Genomic DNA, 25,160 nt, shown 5'->3' with positions numbered 1-25,160 from the left:
CATCATGCTTCTAGCCGGAGTGAGCTGACTCTTCTTTGTGGCGTGATGAGCACATCTTCGACGCCTTCTCTTGGAACCCTCGGATGAGCTGGCAGCCTCTGTTCTGGTGGGAGTTGTAGCTCGACTTTCCACCAATAACTGTTTTTTATTTTGGTTGGGGACTATGTTGTCAACCAGAGGTTGGTTATGAACTAGTTCAGGGACTCGGTTGGAGACCTAGACTTGACTGGAAACCTGGGTTGGGGCCGGGTTTTGGTTACCATTCTAATTTAATCTAGCATTCTATCGTGGTACCTGCCAAGGTGGTTGTACCTACCGGTTCTGTTGGTGTTGAGGTTGATGGTGTTGTTGCTGCTGTTGTTGTTGCCCCCCCCCCCCACCATGGAGGCAAACTTGCTTTCCTAGAATATGAGTTGGTCGCTCATACCTCATACACATTGCATCAGGTCGTAGAACTAGTGCGCATAAACTCCAACGGGAGCCACTACGGGCTTGTTCACAGAAGAACACCCTTTCACATTATCTGGCGCAAAGGTTAGGTCCAGAGGGACATCTATCTGTCCGATGGTTACAGTAGGTACTTGATTGTTGTTGGTAGGTTGGTTGCTTGGTGAAGCCATTAGTTTTTAGTTTCGAAAAATGAAGGGTGAGTAATTAGCCTTTTGTATAAGGATTTCCCACAAATGACACCAATTGATGCTACGCGATTTGGCTCCTCTTGTGTATCAGATGACTTAGACTCTAATGCGGATAGTACCTTGTCAAGCTGGGTTGTGCTAGGCCGAGCTGGTCTTGTTCTGCAAGAGGAAGAGTTAGAGTGTTCGGGTTGTCTTTACGGGGGTGGGCACTCCGATGCTTAAGTCAGAGTGTTTTGAGAGATTTTAGGGAATGAAAAAGCTTGAGAGCTTGTAATCGTGCGTGCCTTCACAAGTAGAAATGAGTGCCTTATATGGGTGTCAGTGGTTTGGGTCCCCTTACAACGGGTCTCATCTTCTCGTGGAACTGTTTCTGCTTGGTTCGGTGTGTTATTGTGTCAGGTACATGTATTGTGCGGGGGTTACGATCTATCCGAGGAACTCTGGGGCCCATGGTATGGTAGGCCGATCCAACGGTCGATGTATTAATGTTCCGAAGATCTCAGAATGATAATGTCTCTTTGAGACAAGTCAGCTCGTTCGCTTGCATGTCACCATAAATTCCTATAATTCAACTAGTCTCTGAGGCAGGTTGTTGTGAGTTAGAAAACCTATCAATTCAGCCTCGATAAGGCACTTGAGGCTAACTTGTCGAACCGGTTCATCTAGTCAGCGCCAAGGTGTTACTTGAAGGCCACATGTGGCGGAGTGATTTAGAGGACCAGATTACCCCTCATCAACTCCTGACTTGGGGGGTCAGTCAAGCATCCTAAGAAATCTCAAGCAGCTGGGAAGCCACTACTTATGGCCAGGGATGTGACGGAATGTACAACAACACATTGCAGAGTGCGGGGTGTGCCAAACTACCAACAACAGAAATATGAGACCCAATTACCCATTGGACTCTTGAAGCCGTTGCGGATCCCCGAATGGGTATGGGAAGATATCTCAATGGACTTAATAATGGGATTGCCCCGATCAGCTAGTAAAATTGTAATTTTGGTAGTGGTTGATCGGTTGGCCAAGTATGGGCATTTCTCAGCCCTACCACACCCTTACACAACAGACAACAGCCATGGTGGCAGAAGCTTTTGTAAAAGATGTAGCCAAATTGCATGGAACACCCCAGCCCTACCGGTTAGAGCTCTCACCCAACACCAAACTTCGTTTGATATTCCATATTTCCCTCTTTAAGAAAGCCATAGACCCTCACAACAGAGTGGAATCCACACTCCCCAAATTCATAGAGGAAGGAGATCTGGAAACGGAACCCACCCACATTGTTGACTTCAGGTGGGTGTGCCGGGGACACCAGGTAGTTCCTAAAGCTAAAGTTACCCACAATGAAATATATAAAATTAGGAAGTGAAAAGTTACCCACATTGATATTATTTGCTTATTTTCAGCCTTACAAAGAACATAAAAATTACTTGAAATTTGCAGGTTCATATGAAGGAAAATTTCTAACTAATGTATCCATGTATTTTCAAAAGAACAAACCTCTTAGTTCCTTACTAAGATTCCTTGTCCTCTCTAATTCATATTTATGCTTCCATTCAGCTGCCTCAGGCTTGAGCAAAAGCCTTTCCTTATGCTACCCGTCAGTCTTTCCAACAGTTAAAAAAGAATTTAAAAGCATTAAGGTAGATGTCAGATTTGTTACATCTAAGAATACAAAATATTGTTAATAAAATACAAATAATAATAATAATAATAATAATAATAATAATAATAATAATAATAATAATAATAATAATAATAATGTGTTCATCTAAAAATTTTGCTTCTCAGAGAACTCAAAAAGGTGCTCATCAATTCCCTTAGCAGGTGACTGTTGAAGTAATTCCATCACTAACTTTTCTGTATCCAAGTAAGAAAGTGGATCCTTAAAAGTAAAACCATTCTCTGGATGCATGAATGTCCCATTGGAATTCCCCTGTCTGCGAAAGGCCTATTATTGAGAATTTTGAAGCACACTATATAAAATTGCAATGACATGAAAGAAGATTGTTATACAAGTTGAAACAATATATTATCCCTTTTCTTTTGGAATGGATTAACTTGAGGATTGAAGCCTGTTTTGTCCTACAATTAATTGAAAGTGTGATGAATCACTTGGCAGTCATCCAAATGAAAGCCCTGTAGTTCCTATTGATATTATGGATACAATTGGATTAGTATCCATTTATGTTAACTAACCCTCTAGCAGATTTATTATCTAGTAGGATTGGGAGGAGCTAGCTTTGCAAGTATATCCCATTCCCGTGAAGTGGAGAACGAGCACTTTGTATGTATCTATCCTACTATCATTTTAGGTTTGCGGTTTGCCTCTCTTGAGGTTAGGTAATTGATTGTGCTTTTTGTTTTTGGTGCAGTAGGTTGTTCCTTTTCACTCTTTCTCTAATGGATTCATTATCAACATAGGTCTTAACATGTAGACATGGCTATGGGTCGTTTTTCTTCTCTCTGTAATATTTCACAATTCAATTACATGCTAACTCCACAAAACATATACCTATGTTTCCTTGTAGAAGAATTACCATATTCCTTATTCTTGAATTAGGGCTGTCAATGGGTTGGGTCTACCCGACAGACCTGTACAAATCGAACTGATTATAACAGTTCTGGTTCTACAATTATGTCCGAATCAATAATTGGGCCAGTTCCTGTTCTCACCTGTCCATTCAGACCTAAAACCGACTATTTTATTAATTATATATAATATTTTCTTAATTCTATTATAATTTTTAACATATTATATGTTTAAAATGCCAAATTTGATAGATAATATTAGTTAAAAGTGTAACTTTTTAGGATATAAATAATTTCAGATTTTTCTATCAATTTTGTTAAAGTTATATTATCAAGACTTAAATTTTAAGTTGCAATTTAAATAAAAAAACATATAGATTTCAGTATAATCTGTTTGGTTATTAACACAAAGCATTATTTAAACTCAAGCTTTAAGTTAACAAGGATGGTTCTAGGGCTATGATTTTGTCTTATTAATAATCGGTTCAGGACTGGTTCTACCAAGACCCAAACCAGACCGTACTTGTTGACAGCCCTATGTTCAATGGTCAACTTCCAGTCGAACCACCACTTGAAGCTTCAAAAGGAATAGTCATACTTATCCTACACAATGAAAAGAAAAGCAAAATCCATTAAGCATGTGGAAAACAAAATTGAAAAAAAAAAAACATCACCACATAAGTTGATAATTACCTGTCCAAGATAAACATCCACAAAAGCATTAACAAAGGTGGCCGCTTAGTTTTGCCTGGCTGAATCAACACTTGTACCTGCACTTACCTAAGAGAGCCAAACATAAAGAGCACATAATGGAACTGAAACATCCTTTTTTCACCTTCTTAATTGATAAATTACATCAGAAGACAAATGGCATACGAGAGAGAAAGAAGGGCATTTGATGCATGATTTAAAATGGGGGCAGAATCTTATGTTCCCTAGGGCATGTTCTTCCAAGCTTCCTAACTAAGGGCAAGCTGGGCATCTTTCTATAAGGGCTCCACAGCAAGGACATCACTTACCTATCAAATTTCAACATGAGCCAATGTAACTTTCTATAGGAAAAAGAGTAAATGTAAAAAAGAACCACTAACTCAAACCCAACTAAATGGAGAGAGAGAGAGAGAGAGAGAGAGAGAGAAAGAGAGAGTATCGATCCCCACCCAACCCATTCCATATATATAGGACATCTATACTCAAACAAGCCTATATATAGGTCGGGCCCAACATGAATTTACCTCGACATGAAACCTGATTAAGACTTATCCAACCCTATATTCGGGTCAGCGTAGGTTTACCACTGAATCCAACTCACAAACATGTCTACCTAGGAAATAGCAAGAGTGCAATCTGTTTGGCAAGACATTTTTGAAAGATCTCCTGGAAGCTCTGACAGTCAAAAGACAATGTGAGCTTTTGCATCAAGATCTTAATAGCTTGAAAACCATTTGGTTAAGGCGCATCTGTCTATGTGTCTTTCCGTGCAAAGATGAGTTGAAAAAAAAGGCGAAAAGCTCCATTTGGAGCTTTCACGAAAATAGCCCGAAATGGGCTTCCCGCGTCTTTTTAGGGCTGGGATTTCGACAATTAGATCTTTTTCCAACCAAACGGGAAAATACCAAAATACATGCCAGGCTTCTAAAAAGCTGACAGTCCGCATGAAAAGACGCGCCAAACGGGGCCAAATAAAAAGGAAAACCTTGCTGTTACATGTAGATATTAGTTTTCTTATGGCCACGAAACCAAAAATTTAACATCAATGGTTAACACATACATTAGAGGCCATGAGGCCATGGAATTCACATATGCTCCAAGACAATCACTTCCTAGTTCAGCTGCAACACAGAAGGTGTCCGGTACTTCTTTAACATCTGGAGCAACCTGGAAATTAAAAAACAAAAAGTAGCAAATTCACTAATCAGGTTCAAGTTTCCAACTCCATATTATGGAAAATACTTTATGTACAGTTCCAGGCAGAAGATCTCACTACCAGTCTATCCTATTTTTCAATAAAATTCTTCAACTTAATCAGCATACTGAAAAGTGAAAACTCCAAAGCTAATTTCGTCATAAACAAATTCCTAGACAATGAAAATAAAAGCATCAAGAAAAACCATAATTACAGTGATAGGTAGTTGAAGAAAACAAGGGAGTCTAGATAATAGTTATATATAAGCACAACAATTTTGTTTTTACAATAACTGTTGAGGATAGCTTTAGAGTGGATAAGTCTATTTGGTCTAAATTTTCCTATCTGCCCTCAAATAATCAAAAACTGTGAACAACATGAGGAGCAAGAATTAGCAAATAAGGAGTGGGTCAAGTACAAAAGTCAGCCTTTAGAATATTTGATTTCAATTAAGGTGTTTACATTATGCATATGTCTTGTTTTAAGCCATTAAAACCATTTCAGTGTTACTTCGCTTTCTGTTTCGGCCTTTTGGGTTTCAAGTGGTGCAGACCAAACAATGCTTCTTATTGTAGTGTCAGATTTGCATATTCTTGGTTATGTTTCATTGCAAATATTTTAGTCTTAGTAGCACATTTATGTAACAGCATCCTTTTTACATCAACTCTTAACAGTTAGCACATTTATTCCAATTGATTAGTCATTCCCTAGGTGCTTAATAATCTTTTTTTTTTTTTTTGTCTTGGGAGGTGAATCTAACTAAGCACCACCAAGCCCCTACATTGAAATCGGGCCACATCCTTTCTGGAATAAATAGGTCTATTGGTCCCGCCGAAGTGGACACAATAAAATTGGGCCTGATAGGCCTATATCACCTCCTCATGCCCTTCACCAGAAGGATAATCTGTACCACATTGGATGATTTTGGGACTCAAGAAAAAGAGGTTCAGACAGGCCCACAAGGTAACTTGCATCAGTGATTTGAAAGGCATGCCTAGGCGCACAGGCAAGGCACATGCTAATGGATTTGAATATGCTTCACATGTTATGTTTATGTATTTTAATTTTAGACAATAGGTTTTTTAAAACATTTATTTTAGAATTTAAGTTTATATTTTTTATTAATATTATGTTTAATAATTTTTTATTTTTTTTAATTTTCTGACTTTTTTACTTTTATTTTTGTGCCTTGCAATTGAAAAAGGCACGTGCCTCGAGCTCGGACGCAAATTGTCCCCTACTCCTTTTTTGCGCCTTGCGCTTTTAAATCACTGACTTGCATCTATAACTAAGGGTCTCTGTTAATCCAAAGTATTTCCCATATGTTTGTTAACACATGCTGGATTAAGTAGTTACAATCATTCGTACAAGTTGATGGGTACAAAAGAAGTATGTTAGTCCAATGCACAAAATTTAATATCTCAAGTCAAGGTATGAGCACCATGGAATCATAAAGGCAAGTATATGATGATTTCAAGTGTTATCTAAATTGAAACCATTGGTTTAACTAAGTTTATCTACACTTTGGAGGATCAAAAGAGGAAAACTCAATTCTGATAGCCCAAGATCAGAATACAAGAAAACAAACGTTCAGTTCTATTAGCCCAAGATATCTCAAGAAAGCATTCTGTAGAGAAGATTGGCCGAATGGCCCATAGGCTGTTTATCCTTTTTTATCTTTTATGTTTTTTGCTGTAATAGGCCTTAATCTGGGCCTATTCTTTTTTATGTTGTCTTTTTAATTTTCTGCCCAACTAAGGGCTTCTCTGTAAATTACCAAAGTTTAACTTAGTAAAATAGAATTAAGGGTATAAGAGAAGAGATTATGTTCGAAAATCTCTCTCTAAACCCAAGTTGCCGCCACCTTCTTCTTCATCTTCTCCCCTATTGAACTCTGATTTCTGCTACTTTCTTTTGATTTTTTGCATATTTCTAAACAGTCATTTCTTCTCAAAAGGCTGTTTTTCTTCTTGGTATCAGAGCAGACTCATTTTTCCCCTTTTTTTTCATTTTTTTCTTCCCATACACAATGTGTATGGAGAACTGAATCGTATGAATAGTTAAAGACACCTTTTTCAGCCCAGTTGTTAGTGGTTTCTGGAGAGAAGAGGATTGACTTTGTCGTCCCCTTGCCAGATTCAAGTGTGTTGCCCGAAACCCTAATTTTCTGGAGAAATCTGATTGTGGGCCCCACAGGGAGTTTGACCTAGGCCCTCAGTGACTGAAGGCTTTCTCATTCTCCTTCTTGAAGATCGAATCAAGTGGATTGGTGTTCTGTGAAGTCTACAAGGAGCGGGTGAATTTTTCCGTTTCTCCCAGCTTCCGGGTGTGACGCAGATTACTAGTACGGCTACATAGAGGTTGGCTCACAACACAGTTTTGTTCTGTCTTCATTTGGTGTTTTTTGAAGTTGTTTGAAATCATTTTTGAGTTGTTTAAGAAGATGAACTCCTTAGACATTGAAAACAAGCATGTTGCTGAATCCAAACAGGTTCTGGGAGCCTCTGTAGACTCCCTCCTGGCTGTGACCACAGTCAAGCTGGATGGAACTAATTATCTGGCTTGGTCACAATCAGTAAAGATTCATATTTGTAGTAAAGGCAAGTGGGGTTTTATCTCCAGGAGCAAAAAGGCTCCTTCGGAAGATGATCCATCATATGAAAAGTGGATGCAAGAAAATTATACTGTTATTGGGTGGCTTGTGAACTCAATGCAACCACAGATTAGTCAGCACTATTTGTGGATGAGTTCAACAAAGGAATTTTGGGATAGTGTTGCTGAAACCTATTCCCAAAAATTAAATGTGGCCAGAGCTTACAAGTTGAGAAGTGATGTGAAGGATTTAAGACAGGGGGAGAAACCATTATTTGTATACTTCTCAACACTTAAGTCTTTATGGAAGGAAATAGATTTGATAGAAGCTGTAACCTAGGACACCACTAATGATGCTAAGACCTACAGAAAACTGGTTGAGAGAAACAGGGTGTTTGAGTTCTTGACAGGACTAAATCCAGAGTATGATATTACAAAACAAAATATTTTATCCAAGGATAGTGTCTCGCTGTCTCAGGCATATCCTTTGGTAAGTAGTCAAGAAAGCAGGAGACTTGTCCAGGTTCAAGGAGTTGGTCTAAATGATCACTTTGCTAATATGGGAGTGAAACCCAAGGAGGTTGCAGGGACTCCAAGTAGCTCAGGGAAGAAAGAGATTGTCTGTGAGTACTGTAAAAAGCCAAAACACACTAAAGACAAGTGCTGGAAATTGCATCCTGAGCTCCTACCACTTTGGTTTCAGAAGAAGCCTGATAATAAAAGGGTAGGGAGTGCTAATGTTGTTGTTGGTTCAAATAACGACAGATACCAAACTGAAGAGATGACGGTTATTGTGCAGTTAGCAGCTATGAAGGCAGAATATGAGAAGTTTGGGAGGATGATCAGTCACCTAGAGGGTGTGACCTCTTCTTCCAACCCTTCAGAAAATTCAACCTCTTCTGCATTTGCTTATTCAGGTATACGGGCTTCTGCCAATCATGCAACCATTTCAGGTAATCGTAGGATCCCTTGGATTATTGATTCTGGTGCTTCTAATCATATGACCAGCCTTTCTACTTTGTTTGTTTCATATGATTTACTTCCTGGACATGACAAAATCACCCTAGCCGATGGCTTTCTTGCCCCTATCTCCGGCAAGAGAACCATCAAGGCTACAGATTCCTTGTTTTTTCCTTATGCTCTTCATGTACCTAGACTAAATACAAACTTGTTATCTGTAAGTAGTCTAACTAAGTCAATAAACTATTGTGTAACATTCTTCCCTTCCTACTGTGTTTTTCAAGATCTAGAGTCTCAGAAGGTAATTGGGAGTGGTCGTGAGACGAATGGAATATACCTGTTAGATACTCTTGGACAGTGCCATGAACAACCTGGAAAAGCTGCTTTTGGGTCTACATCTACAGAGTCCATTAGTCGAGTCATATTATGTCATTTTCATTTGGGTCATCTTTCTTTTTCTGCATTAAGTCATTTATTCCCAGAACTGTTTAAGGGAATTAGTTTGTCCAGTCTTCATTGTGAGTCTTGTGAACTGTCAAAACATTATAGAAACAGTTATCCTTTGGGTAATAAAAGATCTTCAACTTTTAATATTGGGCACTCTGATGTGTGGGGGCCTTACCACTTACCCTCTATAGGTGGCTACAAATATTTTATCTTGTTCATTAATGATTTTTCTCGGTTCACTTGGATATTTTTTATGAAGTCCCGTGATGAAATTCCCAGACTTGTGAGGCAATTCCATGAATTTGTCCTAACCCAGTTTGATACTAGGATTAAAATTTTCAGATCCAACAATGCAAAAGAATATTTTGAGAAAAACTTGACCTGCTATCTCAATGATTTAGGGATTATTCATCAAAGCTCCTGTGTTAGGACCCCAGAACAGAATGGAGTTGCTGAAAGAAAAAATAGACATATTGTTGAAGTTGCAAGAAGTATTCTATTTGTCTCGCATGTCCTTACAAAGTTTTGGGGTGATGTTGTTCTCATTGCTACCTACCTTATAAACCGTATGCCATCCAGGGTTTTAGGGTTTAAGTCTCCCTTCAGTCTCCTTCATCCGGACAATGATCTTTTTCCTATTCCTCTTCTTGTCTTTGGCTACACCTGTGACGTACATATCCCAAGTGTCCAAAGACATAAATTTGAACCAAAATCCCACAAGTGTTTCTTCATTGGTTATTCTCCCATACAAAAGGGTTACTGTTGTTTTGATCCGAAGACTGGCACTCAATATGTCTCAATGGATGTCACATTTGATGAGCTTTCTTCCTTTTATGGTTCCTGTTTGGAGAGACATTGTCCAAAGGGGTAGGATTTGTCACAGGTGTTTGCTCTTCATCTTCCTGTTCCAGTTGAGTCTTTTGTCGAGTCTCTTCCTCCTTCAAATGAATCAAGGGAGGATCAGTCACTTCACTCTAATTCCAGTGTTCTTATTCCTCCCCCTTTACCTCCTCGCCCTCTTTTTAATCCTAGGATGTATCAAAGGCAAAGAACCAGAAATGAGCAGGTTGTTTCCCCTACAACACATGAGCCTCATGCACTTCCAGTTACAGATGAGACAACAGGTACTGTTACAGCCCCTTTGGAGCCATCCTTCCTAGACCTTGATATCCCCATTGCTATTAGGAAAGGAAAAAGGAAGTGTATTGCACATTGCATTTCCAAACACCTTTCTTATAGTTTGCTCTCTCCTTCATATTTTGCCTACCTTTCTTCTGTTGCCTCTAACCCAATTCCCAGGTCTATGTCAGAAGCTCTTAATATTTCAGAATGAAGGGATGTTATGAGAACAGAAATCGATGCCTTGCACAAGAATGACACTTGGGAAGTGGTTGATTTGCTTGAAGGGAAGGATCCAATAGGCTATAAGTGGGTCTTTACTATCAAATATCATGCTGATGGCACCATTGAAAGGTAGAAGGCTAGGTTGGTTGCAAAAGGCTATACACATACATATGGGATTGATTATCTGGAGACCTTTGCCCATGTTGCCAAGATGACTTCTGTGAGAGTTCTTCTATCTTTGGCCGCACACTCAGACTAGCCACTTTATCAACTGGATGTAAATAATGCATTTCTGAATGGAGAATTACATGAGGAGGTTTATATGTCTCTTCCTCCAGGGATGTATGAAACAGATATGAAAGGAAAGGTCTGCAGGCTGAAGAGATATCTTTATGGACTCAAACAGTCCCCTAGAGCATGGTTTGAAAGGTTTAGGGCTGCCCTTGTTAGCTTTGGCTATGTACAGACACAGTCTGATAATACACTTTGTGAAAAAGAGAGGATTCTTGGTTGTTTACCTGATTGTGTATGTTGATGATATTGTTGTGACTAGTAATGATGTCTTAGGAATTAATGATCTCAAATCTTTCCTTCATATAGAGTTTGAGATCAAAGATCTCAGGGAATTGAGATACTTTCTTGGCATAGAAGTTGCTAGATCCAAAGATGGGATTCTTATCTCTCAGAGGAAGTATGTTCTTGATTTTCTCTCTGAAACAGGGAAGATGGGTGCTAGACCAGTTGCTACTCCTATTGATATGAGCCATAAACTCTCTACTTTAGATGGAATATTGTTAAAAGACAAGGGAGTCTTCCAGAGACTACTTGGAAAACTTCTTTATCTATGCATGACTCGGCCAGACATTGCATACGCTGTCAGCTGCATCAGTCAGTTCATGCATGCTCCCAGGGATACTCATATGGAAGCAACAAAGCGGATTCTGTGTTATTTGAAGGGCTCCGCTGGAAAGGGAATTCTATTTGCCAAGCATAGTCATATGAAACTTGAAGCCTACACAGATGCTGACTGGGCTGGAAACATTGATGACAGAAGATCTACCTCTGGGTACTGTAGATTGGTGGCAGGTAACATTGTCTCTTGTTGAAGCAAAAAACAATCAATTGTTGCTCGATCTTCAGTCAAAGCAGAATACAGAGCCATGGCACATGGAGTTTCTAAACTATTGTGGCTTAAATCATTGATGGAGGAACTGGGTATTGAGCATGATAAGCCAATGATGTTATACTGTGATAATCAGGCCGCCATCAACATTGCTCACAACCCAGTGCAATATGACAGAACTAAGTATATTGAAATTGACAGACACTTCATTCGAGAAAGAGTAGCTTCTGGTGAAGTGTGTCTACCTTTCATCACCTCTGAAGGGCAGTTGTTAGTAGATTTCCTCACAAAAGACATTCCCAAGGCTAAATTTCAGCATGATACTGGCAACCTTGGCATGATTGACATCTATGCTCAGCTTGAGGGGGAGTGTAGAGAAGATGGGCCGAATGGCCCATAGGCTGGTTATCCTTTTTTATCTTTTATGTTCTTTGTTGTAATGGGCCTTAATCTAGGCCTATTCTTTCTTATGTTATGTCTTTTTAATTTTCTGCCCAACTAAGGGCTTCTCTGTAAATTACCAAAGTTTAACTTAATAAAATAGAATTAAAGGTGTAAGAGAAGAGATTATGTTCGAAAATCTCTCTCTAAACCCAAGTTGCTGCCACCTTCTTCTTCATCTTCTCCCCTCTTGAACTCTGATTTCTGCTACTTTTTTTTGATTTTTTGCATCTTTCTAAACAGTCCTTTCTTCTTAAAAGGCTGTTTTTCTTCTCATTCAAACATGAATACCTTCAGATCCCACCCTTCCTCTTTATATTCTCTCTTGCAAACTGCAAAGTATTGAACTGGTCCTTGATATAAAGAGATCTGATATATTCACCAATGGACAATAACATCAGAGATAGTGTGAAGGTGCATATGAGTTGCTATTTTTTGGGGCATATGAGAAGAGAAAGATTTGAAAGTTTCATGACAAGAAGCTTAAGGTCAGATCCATCATTGATTTGGTACCAATCAGGGTAGCACATTGGATCATGAAGAGGAGGAGTATAAACACTATTCTTGGAGGGCAGAAGACCATAGCTAGTTTTACTATGCAAAGAAGGCATGGCAATAAATATTGGTCACAACTCCTAGAGGCAATTCAGGCCTCTGAAGTGCTAGAGGGGCCTTCAGAGATCAAAAAGAGCATCTTCTTGGCATTTATTCTGGACCCATCTTGCACTAACAGAGATCATTTTTCAACCTACAGGGCTTGAGAGTGGATTTATCTTTCAAAATAGAGAATTCACTAATGTGGGGGCTCAAGTGATCATTGGATGGATGCAACACACCAAGATGGACCTCGGTAGCTTCAGCATCATATCAAGAAAGTGAGATCATTGAAATTTAGGAGGAACAGATTGCCCATATGGGTTCAGTAGACTCCTAAAAGGTAGTCTATGCTGAAGACAAAATGAGAAACCATTGTCGAGGATTAGATGTTTTGTGAAATGTTATTGTTAGCAATACCAGATATTTTCCTCTTTTACAAAATGGAAGGAGGTCTAGATCGTGTACCTTTTCCACACATCATTAATAATAAGTCCTTAATTATCTTGCTAATGAGTAAAGAACTAAAATTCAATGTTTTGACAAAGGGCATAGGTTTTTCTAGTTGAGTCATTTGGATAAACTCGAATCAACACAAAAGTTTTCCACATGGCAACATCCCATAGGCCTTATACCAAATAGGGTAATCTGATGCATAAATCAGATGCAACAAACTTCATATATAATGTAAAGGCATTGTTCTTTAAAGGGAAAAAACTGTACACAATTAGTATACAACGCAAACCAAATGGCTTCTAAAGCGGAAGACAATATCCATATACCTATAATAAAATGACAGTTTTACGTTCTATAACAACAACCAACATCGCCCAATAAACCCCCTTGAATGAATCAACATACAAAGTTCAACTAGTACTAGAGATCAACCAAATCAAACACAGCCCACAATTAGATAAATAAAACCTTCTTTGTCTTGCACTTTTTCTATTTGAAAAACCTTCTTAAAATATTCTTTTACCACTCCCTCTTTCTCAAGTAGGCATTTTTTGAAGATAAATAAAAAATAAAATTTATTGAAGAAATAGAACAAGGTACAAGAGTTGATGAGTAATCATCAACCTCAAAGAAACAGAGCAAACCAACCATAAACTAAAACAAGCCAAATCCCACCCACCCTACCTAAGAAATAAATAGAAAAAGCACTCAACCAACCCAAAACAACAAAAAATAAGACAACCAACATCGCCCAATAAACCCCCTTGAATGAATCAACATACAAAGTTCAACTAGTACTAGAGATCAACCAAATCAAACACAGCCCACAATTAGATAAATAAAACCTTCTTTGTCTTGCACTTTTTCTATTTGAAAAACCTTCTTAAAATATTCTTTTACCACTCCCTCTTTCTCAAGTAGGCATTTTTTGAAGATAAATAAAAAATAAAATTTATTGAAGAAATAGAACAAGGTACAAGAGTTGATGAGTAATCACCAACCTCAAAGAAACAGAGCAAACCAACCATAAACTAAAACAAGCCAAATCTCATCCACCCTACCTAAGAAATAAATAGAAAAAGCACTCAACCAACCCAAAACAACAAAAAATAAGACAACCAAGCCCTAACTTTATTCAAAACCCAAAACACTTGAGACTTGTTTGCCCACCAAGCAAGCGCAAAAAGAATCATCTGCATGCAGAGCTGATCCCCTATAACACTTCAATGCTTACTCCTTTCTGCACTAGGCTCTACCACATCTAAAGCTCCTTTTCTTTCCTATGGGCACTACCAGACTTCATGATACTAACACCATTTGTCCATCTTTATATTCTTTTGCATGGCATCACACATTTCAATGCTATGCTTCACCACATCCCATGCTAGGATGTTACACACCTCCTCCATGCTGAATTCACCATTTGTTATTATTGGAGAGTCCTAGCACATTCTCCATCTCCCTCTTCTCCTTATGCCATGTTCTTCTAATCTCTTCAAAGTCTTTCATGCAAAAGAAGTGATTTAGCAATTTGGCGAACCTCATCTTCTACTTCATTTCCTTCCTCTTTATAAGTATCAAACACCAAACTATTATCAAACTAAGGCCTACCAAAATCTTCTGCCATGTTCAACCATTCTTCTGCTTCCACTTCTACATGGGAGAAAGGCTGTTAAGGTACAGAAAGCTTCCTTTCACAACTTACTCTCCCGAGTCCCTAATCCCAACCATTGAAGCCAAAAAAAGAAAAAAAAAAACAAAAAACAAAAAAAAAAAACATAGTTCTGGAAATGGAGTATATAGGAACTAATTCAAACAAAAAATGTCACTAAGAAGTGAACAAAATATTAGGAAAAAATTCAGCCCACTCAATCAAGTATTCTAACATAATCCAGCTGTCAAATGAATTAGAAGGGAATTAATGTATTAAAAAAAAGAAGTAAAATGAACCACTTTCTGTCCCGACCATTCGAAGTAAACAGAAAGCTAAGCAATGTAAGTTTCTATAGGAAAAAGACCATTCATCAGGGTAATAACAAATTTGGGTAATGGGGGCAGAGTCTTACGTTCCCCAGGGGATGGTCCTCCAAGCTCCTAGCTAATGGCAAGCTGGGCATCTTTCTGTAAGAGATCCACAGCAAGGACATCACTTGCCTGTCAAATTTCAACATGAGCCAATGTAAGTTTCTATGGGAAAAAGAACCACTAATATATGAAGAATAGGGTGTCAATAAACAAAGCTGCTTGCCTGTTTCTCGTTGTTAGCCCTTCAATGTTTAAACGCCATTTTCAAGGGAGGTTTTCTACTCCATTTCCCTCAGAAAACCACGGCTACTGCGAAGAGAGTTCAGATTTCAAAAGAGAGTTGAGACCGAAGCCGGAAGGTTGAACTTAATGCTTGAGTTTTATTTTTGGACTCGAATCGAAATTCCCTTCGAATCCGAATGCACTGAATCCGCAGTGTCAAATCTTTTTTAACCGTTTACAGTTGCGACTTGCGACGGAAAAGCGCGCTGACCGAACGAGACGGGGGCGTTGATTCTAATCCAACGGAAAGAGAATAGACAATGAGCATGCAGATTATAAGATCTCTCGACACAAAAGATACGCAATCGGATGCACCTAATCACTGTATCCATATTTTCTTGGTATTCGGTGCTATGCACCATCACTATATCCATATTTGAACCGTTGATATTCGGAGAGAAATTCGAAGAAGATGCACGGCCCAAAATGTATTGGGTCTTCCCGTCAGGAATGATCGGTTGAGATTTGAGTAACAGCACTGGACCGATGCAGCCCAATCACTTTCCTACCCAAAAACCCATTCAGCCCATGTAGTGTCACTTCGGCCTTAGAAGTTAGAACGTGTACCAGTCTTCCGGTGGGATACACTGTCACTTATCTACGGATGCAAATGGGTCGGATCATTATGTGGTCGAATTCGGATTATCCTTGTTCGGATCTTCGAATTGAAATGGATTCGGATCATCCCTTTTGATGATGATGGGATATATATGTTATTTATTTTTTTAACACATATATATGTTATTTATTTTTTTTATAAAAAACATGTATATATATGATGAAAATAATTAAAAAATATTTATATTTTTTTTGCTTTTACTTTAGTTAAATTAGTATATTTTAATTTTCTTTTAATAAATTATTAATTTTTAAAGAAAACAAGTCAAATTGGATCAGATCCGAAGATCCAACTTACTAATAGGATTCGAATTCAAATCGAATCCTATCAGATCTGATTGGATCTTCATATCAGATTCAAATATACCTAATTAGAATCCGATCCGATTTACTTGCATCCCTAATTGTATCCAAATTTTAACCAATATCATTAGACCTATTCAGAGGCTAGGTCAGGCTTTGTCTCTGTACCAATAGAATGAGTTCAGGCTTGAGCTCAAGCCCAACCCAACCATCGGGCCTAGGTCTTGAGCCTGAGCCCAACCTTCATATAAAGCTTGGAGCTCAAACCCAAAACCGAGCTTAACAAGAAGTTCAAAAATAGTTTTTTCTTTTTCTTTTTTATTAATAAAAAAGTGTTATTTATATTAAAAGCTCTCAAAACCTAATAAATAATAAAAGATCTCACTATTACTTGAAAAAGAAAAAAGAGAAGAGGAACAAAGAAAAAAATATTGTCTATGTATTTTTTATTAAATAAAATATATAATATATATTTTTATTAAGCCCTAGCAGTTTGTGCTCTAAATATTTATCAAAAACAATTAATTAACTTGCTTCCCATTCTCTCTTTTAATTCTTGAGTAAATTATACCTATCATGGGATCAGTGACAAAGAACTCTTGTACTTTTTTTTGTAACAAAGACCCTTCAACATTACCAAAATACCTCACGAAAGCTTTTCTATTTTCTTTTTCTTGCCATTCTTGATCCATAAATACCATGTTTGGCGGAAAAGAAAAAAAAATCTGAAATTATTTGGTGAGAATTTGACTTTTTCACCTGTGATCATTGCCGAAAAGTGAAAAAAAAATCGTTGGTGGTGTGTTGTCACTTGCCAGGAGTGTCGCTTTTCTCGAACTATCTCAGCAGAGAAGTTCCAGCATCACTTGTAAACTGCAATATATTCAGCTTTACAACAATGGATTTTCCGGCGAGTTGGGTTTTATCAGAATGCGGTCTAAGACTCCTCCATCACATATTTCCTCCATCAAAAACCAGCGTTTTTTCCAACAACCCCCACAAGATTAGATTCATTACTATAAAAGAGGTGGTTTTAGTGGAGCAGATGTTAGGGTCTGTTTGGTTTATAGTTGGAATCAGGATCAAATCAGAATGATCTATTTGTTTGGTTCAGACGGGAATGGGGATGAGAATTGAAATCAGTAGAAATGGAATTTCATTCTCAAGAGAGGGGCAGGAAAATGAAGGAATACCATTTCATCAGGAATGGGATACCAATTCCATCCAACCACATGGTTGGATTGCAATTCAGATTCCAGACCCCTATTCCCACAAACCAAACGAAATCTTAGATTTTCTCCGATCTAAGTCTCGAGCGCATATAGACACCAAGATTGGACACTCAAGATGAGCGCTACTGTGAGGATCGGGTCGTGTTTGTTGATGAGGACAGAGGAGAGGGGAAGATTAATGGCATTAATGGGGTCGATGAAATGGATGAATTTGATCTTGGAGCCACTCTTCCGTTTTGATTGGCTGTCACCGAGCTGCCATTCCCAAACACTATTGGATCAAGGACCCATGGCAGTCTATGAGCTTTGTCGTCAGGGATGTTGTTGTCGTCTTTGGATTGGCGGCAGCAGCAGCTTACTCCAACAATTGGGTTGTTTGGCCGCTTTACTGGACTGAGCAGGGAACTAAGTTCTGGGCTCTCTCTGTGCTTGGCCATGATTGGTGAGGTCCCCTGCTTTTATTCTTTTCAGTATTATAGAATGAAATTAATGGCTTCCTTCTATTCTTTTCTTCTTTCCTGTTATACACGTATTAAGTTCTCTAAATAATTGAGTTTTGGATTGCGCAACAGCCATGGGATCTTCTTAAATAACCCAAAGCTAAATAGTGTGGTCTGGTATATTCTGAAAGCTCTATTTCTTTTCTGAGAGATTTCATGAATTTAAATATCAATTCTAGAAATTCTGGGTTTTAACTTTCAACGAATTGTGTTGCGATGACATTGCAGGAGAACTAGCCACAGGACTCACCATCAAAACCAGAGGCATGTTGAGAATGACAGTCATGGCATCCCGTCAGTTAATTTTCTGTACTGGCCTATTGTCTGTTCTTGTTTTCTTTCTTTCTTTAAATTCTCCTCTGTTTTTATTTTCTCAGTGTTTTTTCTCTGTTAATTCCTTATTTATATTTGATTATCCCCTACTTTACAGTTGCCGGAGAAGATTTACAAGGGTTTGGACATTACCCGAACGCTGCATTTCATGGTGCCTTTTCCCATGCTCGCATTTCCATTCTATTTGGTAAGTTAGCTATTTCCTGATAGCTTCAGAATCAACTTATGAATGTGTTTCTTATTGTTTCTGTTTGTGATTTAATTATGTTACAGTGGAGTAGAAGTTCCCTCATGAGAAGGAATATGTGATCACGTCCACGCTTTGCTGGCGCTGGGCAACAATGGTGGGATTGCTTGTGAACCTTTTGCAATCGGTCCTATCCAAATGCTTAGGCTCTGTTTGGAAGGGATACAAATACAAATATATAGAGTGTTAATCCTCATATTTTGTATTATTTTATATATAATTATACTGTATGTATTTGTATTTGTACTCCTTCCAAAATGAGACTTAAGCTCTATGGAGTTCCATACTAAGGTGGGTTTAGTTTCTTCACTTTCAATTGATGCCTTTTAACTTGCCTTATCATGATCAACTCATACAAGAGTTCTCTTCTCCCATTATATGAAGTACTTTAAATTATTTTCTGAATATAGATTGGATTTTGTAACTTACATCACCATGGTCATGAAGATAGGGAAGGTAAGTGTGAAAAAAATAAGTTGATTTCATTTATTAAAGAAAAGGTAAAATAAATTAGAAAATGATAGTTTGGGCATTTAGAAAACTTTAAACAGTCAGATGCGAATCTTTTCGAAGTTAACTGATGGAATGCTGATGAAGGTGGGTCTTTGTCATAGACCCATAATACAGGAGGGTCCATGTTATTTACCCTTTATTCTTTCCTCTACTCTTCTCCCTCTCGAGCCCCATCACCTCAGCACCGACACACAGCCCAAATCTTATCGCCGTCAAAAACAACTCTACGACCATCGCCATTGCAACCCTCGCCGCCACCGGAACAACCCTTGCATCCCCTCTCTTCTCTTCTCCTCCCTCAACCATTGGAGACAGCAAGGCTCCATCTTAGATGGACGTTTAATGAACTAGTAATCCAAAGTTCATGAATTTACCAAAAGCAAGGTCCATTGTCTAGCTTGGGCAGTGGACAGAAATATTATCATCAGATTATACACATCCAAAATTATACTATATTACTCAACAAGAAACTTTAGAAGACGAAATATTCCATTTTGATGTAGAAGGGCCATTGCTTATAATATGTTTTGCTAATTGCTATTTGAATTGATATAGAAAAGGGTGAACGTTGGCAATTAGAAGAATCTAAGAGATGACTTTCGATGATGGAGGTGTTAATGGGAGATTAAATTTGACTTGGTGTGTGTTGGAAAACTGTTCACTCAGGCTGGAAAATGGAGTTGCCATGAAAAGGAGGTGAGGAGGTGATGGGACCATCAAGAGTAACAATGAAAATCAATTTTCATTTATAATAACTCCAAAGTCCGACGCACTGACTACATTAGTTCAAATCAGCCCCCCCAAGATTGCCCCCCACAATGTCCCAGAATATATCCCCATCATGTATTGGGAACATCTCCTTATAATATATCAGAAATGATGATGTCATCATTGGAAGATGTTCCCAATACACCATGATGATGTGTTGTGGGACGTTGTGGGGGGCTGATTTGGCCTCCTGACTATACTAGTCCAAGTAAGACTTGAATGGGAGAGGGAAGGTGTTAGGCATCTCTCTCCGGAGTCCAATAGGTGAGGCTCATATGGGATATCGATAAAAAAGCATGAAAATGAACAATTATTTAAACAAAAAAGATGATAAAAAAAGCAGATCACAATAACAATCCAACACAAAAGTAAATTTTACCTATTTTATTTTTACTTATCTATTTTTATTCTAACTTTTCCTAACTTGCCAATATCCCTTAACTGCTAAGCTAACCACAAAACAGTCCCAATTATCACAGATTTTATTACCATTGCTTTTTTGTTTTTATTATTATTTTTAGAACCATTCTACTCTCTCTATTAATGATATCCCTTCTTCTTTTAATCTTATTTTCAAATACATCTAATGGTTCAATTTAAACTACTTAAATCGATTAAACAAGCAATAACTACATATTTTACGTTCAAACTTGAATTTTTCTTTCATGTAAACTTACAAACAATATTGCTTTGAATTTTGAAAATTATCAAATATCCATTTTGACCTAATATATGAGAATTTTTATTTATGAACATTATTGAAAAACATGATTGAACTTAAATAAAATATAAACGAAAATGAACGATCATTTCTCTCAGGCTCCACTTGACTTGTGGTATGGGATGGGAAAAGAATAGGATGCGAAATCCAAAAATAAGGATTCGGGACACATCTGGGAAAAAATATCGGGCCTTAAGCTCCTTCGTCTTCTCCCGTCTACTTCCATAGTTATTCCAACGGTCATACCTTCGGCAACTTTTCCGGCATCTTTGGACGACGGTAAGGCATTCCAACAATCAATCTCTCCTTCAATCTCCGTTTTGCACTGATTTGCCCTCTCTCCGTCTTCTCCCATCTACTTCCCGCTTCAACCAGGAAGCTCCTTCGTCTTCAAGCCGTTTTTCCCTGGTTACCTTTTCTCTGTTCAAGCCGTTTTGCCCAGGCATTCCAGGATCTCTAAGAAAATCATTGAGAACAGTGTTCCAGCCGTTTGGCCCAGGCAACGAGTCGAAAATCAACACTCGCGACTTTTCAGTGATTTTCGACTGTTCTCAATGATTTTCGACTCTGTTCAAGCTGTTTTGCCCAGGCATTCCAGGATCTCGCAGAAACTCCACTGTTCTCAAGCCGTTTTGCCCAGGCATTCCAGGAGCTCAAAGAAAATCACTGAAAAGTACGCAAAAACCGGACACGTGAAGGCCGTTTGGGCTTTTCTGGAGTAGTCGCGAGTGTCCGGTGTACCTCATGGAGTAGTCATATGCCAAGTATGATCTCCATTCACATTGCAAACCTGTGATCCTTTCTCTGCCCGGTGTCCCTCAAGGTGTCCCTTTCTCGTTACCTGTGTTTTGTCTCCACACAGACATATCAGATTCACCACGTAGAATATTAGTAGTTGATTGTTTAGTGGTGTATGACTCATTTCTCTATAGTTATTACCGTTCTAACCATAGGTGCAATTCCATGGGGTTGTTGCCCTAGTTAAATTATGATGTTCTTTGATCTGTAAGGAAGTCTCTGCACAATATTTCCTCTTGTTGCACATTAGAGAAGTTAGGTTTGACTCTCAAAGATGATACAGTCTGTTTCTTGATTATTATTTATGGGCATAGTTGCAGACTTGCGTTTAGGTGTATCATATTTGTGCTTCCAGTATAGTAAAAGATGTAATAGTTGTATCGATAGAAGATGCCGTGATAAGGGGTTTCCTTCAGAATTAGTTGGGATCTTGCTCTATGATTGTAGTTAACAGGATAGCCCTTAGATTAAGTTGAGGTCTCTCTCTCTCTCTCTCTCTCCAAGGATGCAAAACAATTTCCCCCCTGTAGTTCAATCTGTAGGTGACATGAAAGTTACTGGAATCTGGAAGTGGCAATCATTCAATAGCTCTCTATATACTTGTAGTATCCTATTTTAAACCTTTAAAAAAGAATGATATAGTTTGACATCATGCTGATTTTACTAATGCAGAAAGTTCACTTGCTAAGAATCCAAAAGCAGTAGTCTTTCAGGTAGAAGAGTTTTGTTTTGGGTATTTGGATTTCTAAAAGTAACTCTAGTGTTTACATATTCCATGATCATGCTTTAATAGATTGGAATTGATATTCCCAAAGTTCTTTTTCTTTTTCTTTTTTTTTTTTTTTGAAAAAGGTAAAGTAAGAATTTTATTGCATAACACACAAGAAAAGAATACAACATACACCCAAGAGGAGAGGGCAGGACAAATAAACCAGTCCCCCCACCTGGGACAAACATCACATTGCACATCCCATAAGCTCTTCGAGTTCAGCAACAGGAACATATTCTGGTGCTTGAAGTCATCTACAATGCCGTTTCTTTTAATGTTAGAGAGTCTACTATTCCTTTCTTCCCACACAGTCACCTTCTTACTATGCCAGGTAATCTCTAGTCTAGCAGCAATCCTTCACTGAGCAAGGCATCGACCAATTCAGACCAGCAGCTTTGATGAAGTGCCACCAGATCTCAACAAATTACCAGGAAATGGATGCAAAGATGGTCAACAGACGCAGCCTCCCAGCCACAAAGGCCAAGCTTAAGTCCTGGATCAGAAAATTGCATCTCAAAATAAAACTCTTGGTAAGACACTTCCAAAGGGCTGCAGCCCAAACCAAGAAATTCAGCTTCAAGGGGACATTGGGTTCCAGACCTGCTTGGTTGGAAAGCACATTTAGTTTGACCCATTCAACCCACACACGGATGATTTAACAGAAAAATGCCCATAATAATTCCATCTCTATCTCCAGATTCTCCACTTGTCCATCTGATTTACCTCAACAGACTGATCCTTCAACAACTGAAGCAGCCCAACAACTCAATCCCGTAAACTTCTCCTGAATCTGGAACTCCAAATCACATTTCCCCCCAATAATCTCGTAAAACTCCGCAACTGAGGCATCCTTATTCTTGTCTAATCGAAATGATTGAGGGAATAACTCTTCCAAAGAAGTTTCAGCACACAACAATATGGAATACTTACTCCAGTGCCCGGGCAATACCGATCCAAGTTCTGTTAACCTTTTTACATTTGTATTTCTTTTGTTATGGTTGGGCTTGGCAAAGTCAAATTATTACATATATAGGGAGAAAACGAACAACTTTTCTGAAATGCTAAAGCAAGCATGAAGTAAAAACATTGTGAGTCTACCTTTAGTAAATAAATAAACTATGTAGAGTATGGTAAATGTTCTCATTCGTGTGTTTTTTTTTTTTTTTTGAAAGCTTGCTTTAGGATGCTTTCTGAGTCTACCTTTATTTTATGATACCATTTTGATTTTTTGAAAGCTTGCTTTATAGGATGCTTTGTGAATTCTGTTCAGTGGAAATTAGAAGATTGAATGACTAATTGCTTCTCTTCACCTAGTTTCTAGGCCTACTCACCTTGTGGCCCAAAAGGCCAAATAGTTGGATGATTTCTGTGTCAACCCACTTTGTATTTGAGATAAAACTTAATTCAGCTTTTCACTTTCTTTTGTTTTTTTTGGCAAATATAATCACTTTTTTATATGTTTGCTATGTTTCTTGTGTTGCAGAAACACTTGGAATTATAGAGCAATGGAGGCTGCAAGCTTGTAGAAATTTATGATAAACCTATGACAAACTCATGGACTATGCATTGATTTCTTGAAATCAAATTTTCTCATTTTGTGATGTATTTTTAAAGATGTTAAGCCTCAAACTTATAAATTGATAGTAACAATAGCCAATCATATTCTTTGTTTTGTGTGGTTAATGCATATAAAAATTATATTTATTGTCCATCAGAATCTTCTTACCTGGAGATCCTTGAATTTGGACAAGGGTCATCTAGCAGAGTATGATGCTGCATATCATTTGTTAATATTTGGAGTTGTAGTAGTGATTTTTCCTTGCATGATTTTTCCACAAAACAAACGTAGGAAAAATAATTTTCCCACGTTTTTCCCATGTATAACCAAACGATGAAAAGTGAAATTTTCACACTTCCTCATCCTATCCCACTCCATCCCACCCTTTCCCATTAAAAAATTTATGTTAAGATATAAGAGTTAAGGGAACAACAAGGATAAGACAGATTAATGGGATACAAATAAGAGATCAACTTTATGTTTAGACTTCAAGCTCAACGATCTTCCCACTTCAACCCATCTAAATTTCATAAGAAAGATGAAAAAAAAAAGAAGAAGAAATAACTGGCCGGTAAACTAGTAACAGAGATCAGTCCAGAAACAGGCAACCTAATAACAGATATCCGGAAACAAAATCAAATCATATGAAAGAAAAATGATGTTGATCCTCCAAACAGTTAACGAATATGAGAAAAAACATAGAACTATCAAGGAAAATAATTTAAAAAAAAATAAAGCAAAACGGGAAAGAAACTATGTCGATATTTGGGTTGGGGGCGAGAGTCTACAGGAACACCAGTTCTGTCGAATCTCTCCCCTTCCTGCTAGTCTCGATTACATCCAATAGACTTATCTGAATTGTTCTGTGGCTTGAAAGAAGTTGCTGCAATGAGAAATTTCTTCGTTGCAGATCGTTTGTTTTGGGGAGAAACGACTACCGGGTAATGACCAAAGAAAATGGAGAGATATCGATTTATGAATGGGAATGCTGTTCGGCGTCCGTAAAGGAACGGAAACTCGAGCAGCTGCTACTGTTATCTCTACTACATCGGCGATAAACAAAGTATCACCGAGGCGTTGAGGATCCAAAATACGACAGAGGAAGCCAACAATGTGCTTTGGAATGGGGCAAACTCTAGAAAAACGGTGATGAAACTCCTCTGACACACCTGTGAACTGATTTCCGTGATGGGAATGAGAGGTCGTCGCCGCTGTGTTCTCGTCTCAAGGTTGAAGACGATGAACAATGTTCGCACACGAGTGTGTAAGAAAAAGAGAAAAAACAAAAAATAAGGAGAATATAGAGAGATCTGGGAAGGGAGGATTTGCTTTGGTAAAAACCGTGAGAAATCACAGAAAGGCTGATGAAAAAGGGGTGGGGGTTCCAATCCAATCTGCCGCTGTAACGAGTTGCAGCGGCAAAGACGAAACAGCGGGGGAAATGTGAGAAGAAGAGAGAGAGA

The 25,160-nt window shown here is 38.2% G+C and overlaps 1 protein-coding gene and 1 long non-coding RNA gene across 9 annotated transcripts; one reads left to right on the top strand and one right to left on the bottom strand.

Moving 5' to 3' along the window:
- Positions 1-3,523: 3,523 nt before the first annotated feature.
- On the bottom strand, positions 3,524-15,581 carry LOC148861613 (uncharacterized). 4 transcript variants are annotated; one of them, XR_016095119.1, is made up of 6 exons: positions 15,279-15,478; positions 15,097-15,184; positions 4,939-5,045; positions 4,044-4,186; positions 3,861-3,947; positions 3,524-3,770 (listed from the first exon to the last, which is right to left on the bottom strand). It is a non-coding gene; the product is annotated as an uncharacterized LOC148861613 (long non-coding RNA). The 4 variants fall into 4 exon arrangements; XR_016095120.1 differs by having other exon boundaries at positions 3,861-3,937; XR_016095122.1 differs by lacking the exon at positions 4,044-4,186 and having other exon boundaries at positions 3,861-3,937; positions 15,279-15,581.
- A 1,366-nt stretch (positions 15,582-16,947) lies between these two features.
- Positions 16,948-23,853, top strand: LOC148861612 (omega-3 fatty acid desaturase, chloroplastic-like). Of its 5 annotated transcripts, none has more exons than XM_088982890.1 (6): positions 16,948-17,932; positions 18,063-18,107; positions 18,219-18,284; positions 18,421-18,510; positions 18,597-18,861; positions 23,623-23,853. In XM_088982890.1, the coding sequence occupies exons 1-5, from the start codon at positions 17,790-17,792 to the stop codon at positions 18,616-18,618; spliced, it is 366 nt and encodes a 121-aa protein (XP_088839016.1). In that variant the 5' UTR covers positions 16,948-17,789; the 3' UTR covers positions 18,619-18,861; positions 23,623-23,853. The 5 variants fall into 5 exon arrangements, 4 of the variants coding, with proteins under 4 accessions (XP_088839016.1, XP_088839015.1, XP_088839018.1 ...); XM_088982889.1 differs by having other exon boundaries at positions 18,219-18,299; XM_088982892.1 differs by lacking the exon at positions 18,063-18,107.
- Positions 23,854-25,160: the final 1,307 nt, after the last annotated feature.

The sequence above is a fragment of the Nelumbo lutea genome, chromosome 4 (genome assembly GCF_056320005.1).
Source record: "Nelumbo lutea isolate HS-2025 chromosome 4, American lotus-T2T, whole genome shotgun sequence".
NCBI classification, from domain to species: Eukaryota; Viridiplantae; Streptophyta; class Magnoliopsida; order Proteales; family Nelumbonaceae; genus Nelumbo; species Nelumbo lutea.
This window is presented reverse-complemented; position numbering and strand designations above follow the sequence as displayed.

Coding starts and splice junctions, on each gene's coding strand:
- LOC148861612 (XM_088982889.1), top strand. CDS start 17,790: ATGAGCTTTGTCGTCAGGGATGTTGTTGTCGTCTTTGGATTGGCGGCA. Junction 18,300..18,420: donor ATCCCGTCAGTTAATTTTCT/GTACTGGCCTAT, acceptor CCTACTTTACAG/TTGCCGGAGAAGATTTACAA. Junction 18,511..18,596: donor TCGCATTTCCATTCTATTTG/GTAAGTTAGCTA, acceptor ATTATGTTACAG/TGGAGTAGAAGTTCCCTCAT.